The 9468-nt window shown below is 36.5% G+C and overlaps 1 protein-coding gene across 1 annotated transcript; it reads left to right on the forward strand.

Moving 5' to 3' along the window:
• Positions 1 to 2538: 2538 nt before the first annotated feature.
• On the forward strand, positions 2539 to 6365 carry LOC145106776 (high mobility group B protein 15-like). The gene is made up of 6 exons (XM_079043706.1): positions 2539 to 2724; positions 3225 to 3303; positions 3438 to 3600; positions 4159 to 4323; positions 5091 to 5479; positions 5664 to 6365. Exons 1-6 carry the CDS (start codon positions 2576 to 2578, stop codon positions 6006 to 6008), a joined length of 1290 nt encoding a protein of 429 aa, XP_078899832.1. The 5' UTR covers positions 2539 to 2575; the 3' UTR covers positions 6009 to 6365.
• Positions 6366 to 9468: the final 3103 nt, after the last annotated feature.

Raw genomic sequence — 9468 nt, forward strand, 5'->3', positions numbered from 1 at the left:
CGGTTGATAAAATATTGAAATCGTTGCTACCACTTTTATGCATATTTTTCAGATTTTCAAATATGTCGTTAAGCTTGGTGCAAGCCGTTCGTAGTTCATGCTATTTTCCGTTCATTGCGTCGTACGTTCGACCCGTTTGCCTTCCCAAAAGCGAGTGAAAGTGATCTAAAACACGAACCCAAAAACCGTTTCCCATTTACGCGTTTCCCGTCCTCGAGTCATACGATATAAAAATCCAAGCTTTAGCTAAAGCTTCTTCCTCATCTTCGTTCCAAGTCGTTCCTCTTTTTTTTTTGTAGCTTTTCCTTTTTGTTGCCTTTCTTCTAGATGGTTGTGTTTCTTCGACCCGGTTGTCCTCGTCATTGTCCAAGTTTATAGGTGGGGATTGAGATAAAGGGACTTGAGATGGTTGTGTTTGGAATTGTTGAGATGGTTGTGTTTGGAATTGTTGATGTTGAAATTGTTGAAAAACTTAGAAGTGAGGTTAATTGAATTGTTGTGGTCTTTGTTGTTGGAAGTAGTTTGGTTGATATGAAATGTTGATAAATAGAGGTTGTTGGATTGGGGATGTTAACATTTGCATGTAACATTGATATTGATCATTTTGAGTCTATAGAGTTGTTGGGGTGTTTGGAGTGGTTGAAGTATTTTAATTTTGATCCAGAAAAAAAATGAAAGAATAGAAAGATATTTGAATGGTTTTATGGTGTGAAATGGTGTAAAAATATTGGGTATTTATATGGTTTAGTTTAAGGTTAAAAAGATAATTTTTTTTAGTGTCTAACGGGTCAAAAAGTAACCGTTTGCCACAAATCGAATGCTATTGGTTGGAAGGATGCATAACTGGTCTCAATTCACACCACGATTACGGGCTAGGTGGGCGGTGTTCATTCGTGAACACCCCTGCCACATCACCCTTTACGCGTAAAAACCTTTCCCATACCCGATGGCCTAACAAGGTCAAAATTATACGATGAAATCTCAATTTCTTTGGAAAAGTAAAACTTAAAAAGGGGGAAAAAAAACTTATGAAAAATATATAGACCGATTAATACCTAATTATCGACACCCACATAATGTTTAGTGTTTAATCTTGATCGATTAACAATTTTTTTGCATTAGATGTTGATCCTTTAATGGCGGTAGAAATAAGAAAAATTATAAAATTTTACCAAAAAACCCAAATCTTTCCCTTATTATATGTGTGAGAATTAAAGGATTGATTGTGATACAAAGGGCAAAATGGTACTTTCACCTGCAAATAATAATGATTCAACTTCTTCATTCTCATCAACACGGTTAAAAATGCAAATTAAATACATCAAATATACTCCGTTTTCATAAAGTAACCAAACCCTTATTCCACTAAAAGCTTTCTTTCATATTCATTGCCGTAGACTACTATTTAACTTGCCTGCAAATTCTGCCATGTCACTTGTTGGTAAGTGTAATTTTTTCATTTATCCATCATTCTTTATCTGTTTATTTTTTGTATTTTCTCATTAATTAACCAGAAAAGACCAAATTTCAATCCTCGTTAGGATGACCCACAAGACAAAAATTAACCACATTACTGTTCTTGGGAGAAAGTTGTTATCTTTAATCTTTTTGCCACATAAAAAACGTTGGGTTTTTGTTTATTTTAAGTTTTTCTTTCGTTGATGGATAATTTTAGTTAGACCCACAAAAGATAATAAACAAAAATGAGTAATTGAATAAACAATATTTCAGATTGGAGTTTGAGATCTAGAAGTCCATTGATGAATGATGAGTATTTGAATTATATATTGTTCATAAAAATAAAGTTTTATTGTAACATCTGATTCTTGATGTAAATGCAAATCCTAGGGATTTGTCTTTTCAAGAAACCTTTTATAGAGAAGGTCCATGGAATATTAAATACACATTGAGACTCGATTAATTATTTATTATATGGGCATATATGGGCATATTCCTGAAAATAATTATTTATTATTATGTTACTATATGATCTCTATTACCCATATTGTACATGTAAAATATCTTTAGAATGTCAGAAAAAGATTTTGTAGCTGACCAAACAGCAAACCCTTTTACTACAAAAAAAAAAAAGTTTAACTTTTTTCTGAAATGAAAGATCAAAAATCTGAATTTTGTTGTACTTCTTGATATTCTAAAGAAATTCATGGCTACGATGGCTGTAACATTGTACTCCTGTTGCTGTTTCAACAGGCCTAATTTGGGCTATGGATGTTTCCTTTTGATTATAGACATAGCAACTTCACCTATATGCTCATTGGAGCTCTTTTCAAGATCATTAATGGTGATTGCAACTTTTAGTTATTGAGATACTGTTTTTGTTTTTTGTTCTTGCTTTTCTTGAGTCACATCACATCTGTTACAAACATATGTTACAAGATTAATTAAAATCCCATTTTGCATAAAGCTTTTTTGGTTCAGAAAGAAGGTTTCGTTTTCTCTTAATTTCTCCAGTTAACTTCACATGTAAAAGCTCGTGTTTCATATGAACTTCTTGTTATTTTATGTGTTTTTAGTCAGAAGATAGAAAGCTGAAAAGGGTTGAACAGAAAGTGCGATGGCAGCTTGTTCTTCTACAGAAGAAAAGTCGATGCAGTATTATTTGTATCCACCTCCGATCGCTAGATATGAAGATGTTGTAGTTAATCAAAAGCTCTTCATGGATACACTTGGCAACTTTCATGCTGCAATGGGGACCAAATTCATGTAAGATTTTTCTATCAAGCTCAATTTGTGAAAATATATGCTAAAAACGAACTTATTTACTTGTTTTCAAATGGGATTTATTATTTTCTTTGCTTAATGCATGATTGTATGTGTATAAAGAGCATGACATGTTGCATAGTATAGAAGAGTATTCCTAATGATGATTTTGTGTGAAACAAGATCATATATCGTCAATCATGTTTAGGGGGTGTTTGGACGAGCAACTAAATTCACTAAATTGATAAAGGGTAAATATGTCAAACTATAAAGTAGTAACAAAATGAAAGGAGGATGCTACAATACACAAATATATATAAGAAACAATGCTATTTCTTGTATTTAGCCTTTAACAAATTGGAAATCCTTTCTTTCTTTATGTTTCAAAAACACCTACATTTGTACTTATCATGATTAGCCAATTGAAGCTTATGTTTTAGATTACCAATTTGCATATATTCTCATTTTAAAGATGAATTTTAAATTCCTTTTGCACATTGCAGGATTCCTATTGTTGGTGGGAAGGATTTAGACTTGCATCGCCTCTTTGTGGAAGTCACTTCACGTGGTGGCATTAAGAGGGTAGTGTTCATCTTTCTTAAATGCTTTTAATTTAACTTAACAAGCTTGTTGTGCATATGTTTGATTATTAGAAGGGTGGAAATGTAACAATTTTCATTTTGTAGGTCTTATTTATGTTTCTTTTAATATTACAGGTTTTGGGAGAGAAGAAGTGGAGGGAAGTGACAAATTCTTTCAATTTTCCACCTTCGGCTACAAATGCGTCTTTTATCCTACGAAAATATTATATGTCACTCATTCACCATTTTGAACAAGTTTATTACTTTAAGGCGAAAGCATGGACACCTGTTTCTACTGGTTTGTGCACTTCTCTTATACTATGTTTAGCAACTTGGAGAAATATCAGTGACACAAAATTTGTAACTTTGGGGTTGTTTCTTTATTACTTAATGAGCTTAATGGGTTAAGTACTTAATCTGGACAACTATATATGGTTGTTTCTTTTTTATTTAATCTGTGTTGAATAACTTAATGAGTTAAGACAAAAAAACCTAGCCTCATTCGAAAGTCTAGAAAAGAAACAAAAGATGCAGGCCTTATGTATACAACACTTTATACTTTATCGAGACAGACGTCATTACTCATTCAAACACTTCACAATACAAGACTTAATGTGGAAAAGAAAGATAACAGCCCTTTTTTCCACCCAAAAGGTGGTGCAACATGTGACAAAGACTCATTCTTGATCTTTTGCAAATGACATATACGCCCTCCTCGTCCTAATCATTGAAAATCGGTGTAAATAGCTTGTATAGTCCTGTCTAGTTGAGTTCTTTGTAACAAACACAACCTTATTGATCAAGAATTTCTTGTTGTGGGCTTTTTTGAATGTTCATTTAATAGTATTTTCTTTAGATATTTGGCAGAGTACAAAGTCTACAATGACTTCAACTTCTGGATCAAATAAAGCGGTGCTGCCTTTTACTCAATTTCAAATGGATCGGAGGTCTCCATATGCAGAAACTCAAGTGACACAGATGAAGAGACAAAGGACTACTATAGAGGACTCATTGCCTAAAGGTCGATTTTTTCTTTTCATCCTAGTCCAAGTATATTTGTACACTTATACGTGTAGGAGTACAATAGTCATTTTCATAATCATGGTACCAACTTTGCACCGATTACATTTTTTAACTCCTAAACTTTCTTTTTACACCATTGTTCCCTGAGGGTGTTACACATACTTTCTTTGTTACATTTATACATGTACATTCATATGAGTAGGGGTAAAATAGTCTTTTTACATTATAAACAGTGGTCAGTGGAAGTCTCTCTTGGTAGTTTGTACCCCAATTTTTGTGGGTATTTCTATGGGTAAAATAGTCATTTTACTAATGATAAATCATTGCAATGGAAGTCTTGTACCCAGTTTTTGTGGCCATTTTCATTCTAGTCTGAGTATCGTTTTACATACAGGGGTATAATAATCATTCAACAAGGGTTTAAAATTCCCAAAGTCTCTTTTTCCTTGTTTTATGGAAATTCTTGTGGCCTGTCGGCGCCATTCTCATCCTAGTTTTTCTATAATCATAAAGTTGCATGTATAGGGTTAAAATAGTCATTTTGAAATTGAGATTGTTACTTTCTTGGTTATATACTTATATCAGAGTGCAAAATTAACGGACTTCCGAATTACATTTTATTTTGTTTCATTCCCACCCAGTTTTTCACTTTGTGTCATTCTAATCCCAATATGATTTCTAACAGGCAGCATAGGGGTAGAATAGTAATTTCACATAACATCCATTTTCAATAGATTTTTTATTAAAGTTATTTTGCATTTGCAGCTTCTTCAGAACCGTCAATCGGCTTCCCGGTGACCGGAATAATCGACGGAAAATTTGAGAGTGGTTATCTTTGCACCGTCATGATAGGCGGAGAGCAGCTACAAGGCGTTCTTTTTCAGTCAACAGGAGACTCGTCATATCAAGCAACTCACACTCCAACTACAACCGGAATTGCAAATCCACCGTCAACAACCGGCAGGCGGCGGCGCCGGAAGAAATCCGAGATGAAGAAACGGGATCCCGCTCATCCGAAACCGAATAGAAGTGGGTATAATTTCTTTTTCGCCGAACAACACGCCAGACTCAAATCACTTCACCCCGGAAAAGATCGAGACATCAGTAGAATGATCGGCGAACTTTGGAACAATTTAACGGAACCCAAGAAATCGGTAAGCCGGAGAAGATAAACTTCCATTCGGAGATTTGAGGTTGAAAGCCCAAGGCTTTATTCAAACAATTGGGCCTCAAATATCTGACCCATATATCTTTTATCCTAACGAAAACCCGAAAAGTGTATTTCGTTATTGTTTCTTTTCGTTTCTTGATGGATTCATCGGTTAATTTTTGCTTCAGGTTTACCAAGAAAAAGCAATGCAAGATAAAGAACGATATAGAATCGAAATGGAGCATTACAGGGAGAGTTTAAGAACGGGAAGAGTCGTAACCAATGCAGTCCCGTTGCTGCAACAGCCGTTTACCGGCGGCGGAGCCTCTCCTGAAACTCCTGAAAACGAGCTCACTTCCGGTTGTAGTGACAAAAGCAGCTTCGATAATGAAGCAAAAACTGCAGATAATGACTCAATTTCCGGTCTACCTCCGCCAGTAGCAGAAATTGTGACGGAAATTAGAGATGAAGAACGCCGAAGGGACGTTGTAATGGACCCGAAAGCAGAGAGTGCTTGTCGGAGAGTCAGATAAGCCTAAATCTGTGTCTGAATCAAAACATGCTGGGAAAAGTTATTGCGATAAAGATGAAAATGAGTCAAAAAACGAGTTTGTAGGAACAGTTGAATGTAGACCTTTGAAAGAATCGGTAGCTATAAACGAGAATCTTGATGAAGAACTAGAGGTTTTCCGGGAAGACATTTCAATGGAGAGGGGTGATGGGGTTCAAAACGAAGCAATGGCTGCTAATTCTGAATCACTGCCTCTTGAAGGAAGAGGGGCAGCGGCAAATGATTGAAAAGTCCTAAGCATATTGTTTTTTCGCGAAATTGTAGTTATTAGATATTGTAGAACGTAGATTTCTTGAAGAAAATTGCTTTAGAGATGTTAGTACCTTGTTGTAGATTCTATAATTGTTCGTAACCATCTTTTAAAAACCGGACCGGACCGGACGGACCGGACGGACCGGATCGGCTCAGCCAACGTGGAGGAGGTATGAATCCGTAAAGGATCCAACTACTTTTTTAAGATATAAGGCGTTTTTGGGAGGGTTATTATGAAAGTCGCAATAAAGTCTTTGTTTTGGTTTTAAAAAGTCCCGAGTAAATTACACAATCTCCTCGTGCAAATGTCATTATATATATTTAGTTTTTTATTTTCAAAAATTAAGACCTTCATACATTTAAAACTTGTTTGCTCTCGGCCTCAAATGACTATACTCTCATTATCTATTTCTTTTCCATTTATTTTTCAATTATTTAATGTTTTTTAGTTTTTTTTATTGAAAAAGAAATTTAAGTGGGACCCACCCACTTTTATACATCATTCTTTTCATTTTTTTTCCGATCAATCAATGAGTTCCCTTTCTTCCATCTCATTTTCATAAGCTCCATTAAATGCAATGTGAATTTCTTCACGTGAAAGTTGAAACGAGCCTTGTAATAAAATTTTTTATTTTTCATTTCCATAAAATATAAAATTTCAATCACATTGTTTTCAAAGTCCATAATATCAAACATTTTATTCATAATATCAGAGTGTCCCTAAATGAAATGTCGGAGAGTGCATGACGAGCCATCACGCCGGGCTCTTGCCCTTAGATCCTGAAATACCTGAAACAACCAACAATCTATAAACTAATGCTTAGTGAGTTCCCCAGAGCATATCTCACACAATCCACATAATCACATAAACCATATTAGCTATATCAGCTATATATACCACATAAGCCATGCATACAAACATATAAGGATGCCATGGAAACTCTCCAAGGTCTTACACCGGGTGCCACTGGAACCCCCACGTGGTCTTAACCCACTGCCATGGGAACCCCCACATGGTCTTAACTACCTGCCATGGGAACCCCTGCATGGTCTTCACTATCTGCCATGAGAACCCCCGCATGGTCTTAGCTAACCAAGGAAATATCATGCGAACTAAACATACATACATACTAGGATGTCATGGAAACCTTCCAAGGTCTTACACCAAATGTCATGGGAACCCCCACATGGTCTTAATCTACTGCTATGGGAACCCCCTGGGGTCTTCCATGCAAATGTCATACCAACATAACACATAATCCACTAACAATCCATATATCACATAATGGGTCAACCTTGGCGCCTTCGACCCATTGGTATGGTGAGGAGACTCACCTCTCAAGAAATGTTGAACCGGTAAAAATCAAATCCCAACTCACAACTCCGAACTCAACCGCCTACAACCACCCTGCAACTAACTTCAACAAAACCCCGAATTAACAAAGATACCTTCAAAGTCAAACTTGGTCAACCCTGGTCCAAGTCAAAGTCAACAGCCAAGGTCAACAGTCTATGTTGATCCAACTCGCCGAGTGCACTTGCTGACTCGTCCAGTTCTTTCAGTTCTCATCAAAACTGGTAAAAACTCTAGTCAACTTGCCGAGTTATTACAGCAACTCATCAAGTTCGAACAGTGTCCAGAAGATCAGGGAAACCCCGGGCCAACTCGCCGAGTTAAAAAGGCAACTCGTCGAGTTTGCCCAGTCTTAACTCATTCAGCCACTTTCTAAGCGAGTCCAACGCTCCAAACCATAGATCTGATCCCCTAGGGCTGAGATACCACGTAAAGTTGCTGACTTTACGTCCATACATGGTCTTAAGGGGGCTAAAACACTCAATCCTAGCTTAATAAGGGATTTTGGGCATGAAGGAGAGCCAAGACTAGAGAAAGGTGGCAACTTCAAGTCAAAATAGGCCATGAGATGTCCAGATCTGAAGTCATAGCTTCATGACCTGCTCAAATCCAAGAATGACCCCAAGATATGCTAAAAATGACCGTATACTTTCATAGGAGAATATCTAAGAAATAAAAGGCCAAGGTATCGACTTTATACCTTAAAATGGTTGCCACAACAGAGTAAACATCGGATCTAAAGCCTCTCCCTTCAGCTATGCACCAACCACTTCAAGCTTCTTCACATAAACACCAAAAAGGCACTCCTTAAGCTCTCACACACTCAGAAAGGTAGGAAAAGCACGAAAGAGAGTTTCTCTGGACAAAGGGGGCGATAAGGGAGGCTAACAATGAGGTTTAAGGCCTTTAAATAGGGTGCAAACCCTGAAAATTAGGGTTTTTCCTTTCCAGCATCTACTCGTCGAGTTGGGGCTCCCTAACTCGTCGAGTAGATCCTTAATCCCACGTCCATATAGATCCCTACACGACGATTTGGAGCTCCCCAACTCGTCGAGTTCCAGCCCAAACTCTAAAATGTTGAGAAATAATGTGACATCCCCAATTTCACGGTCAGAAAAAAACGATTTGTTTATGCTTATTTAAATAAGAGTATCCTTTTTTTAAAAGAGTAATAATGCGGAATTTGTTCCAAAAAACATGACAATATTATTATAAAAGCATTTCCGAGGAAATGTATTTCATTTATATTTAAAAATCTTGGAATGTCATGGTTAATACAACAACATAAGCATAAATGTTGTAACATCGTAAATTCCAAAACAATTTTTCACTTTTTAAAAATATAATTTCATTCATAAATATTATCAATCTCCATGTATCACACATCAATCCATAAAATTCACCCCAAGATCACAATACATAAAAACTCCACAAGTGTGTACTGATCATGTCGGCGCCTTCCCGCGATCCTCACTGGTACCTGAAACACATAACACAAAACACTGTAAACATAAATGCTTAGTGAGTTCCCCAAAATGCCACATATAACACATATTAGCCACTCGAGGCTATAACTCTGTGGGCCCACTGGCCCTAACTCTGTGGACCCTCTGGTCCTAACTCTATGGACCTTCCGGTCCTAAATCTGTAAACTCTGGAATGAACACAGCATAAATCACTTAGAAATAATGCAGTGCAACACATCACATACATAGCATACAAGATACTCTGTCACATAACTCTACTTACCACTCAATGTAAAGTATAGTGAGAAGACTCACCTCGGGTAACTCGGTAAATCTCGAACTCGGAAATA

This window comes from Lactuca virosa, chromosome 1 (assembly GCF_052849685.1).
Source record: "Lactuca virosa cultivar CGN04683 chromosome 1, Lactuca_virosa_CGN04683_v6, whole genome shotgun sequence".
In the NCBI taxonomy this organism is placed as follows: domain Eukaryota; kingdom Viridiplantae; phylum Streptophyta; class Magnoliopsida; order Asterales; family Asteraceae; genus Lactuca; species Lactuca virosa.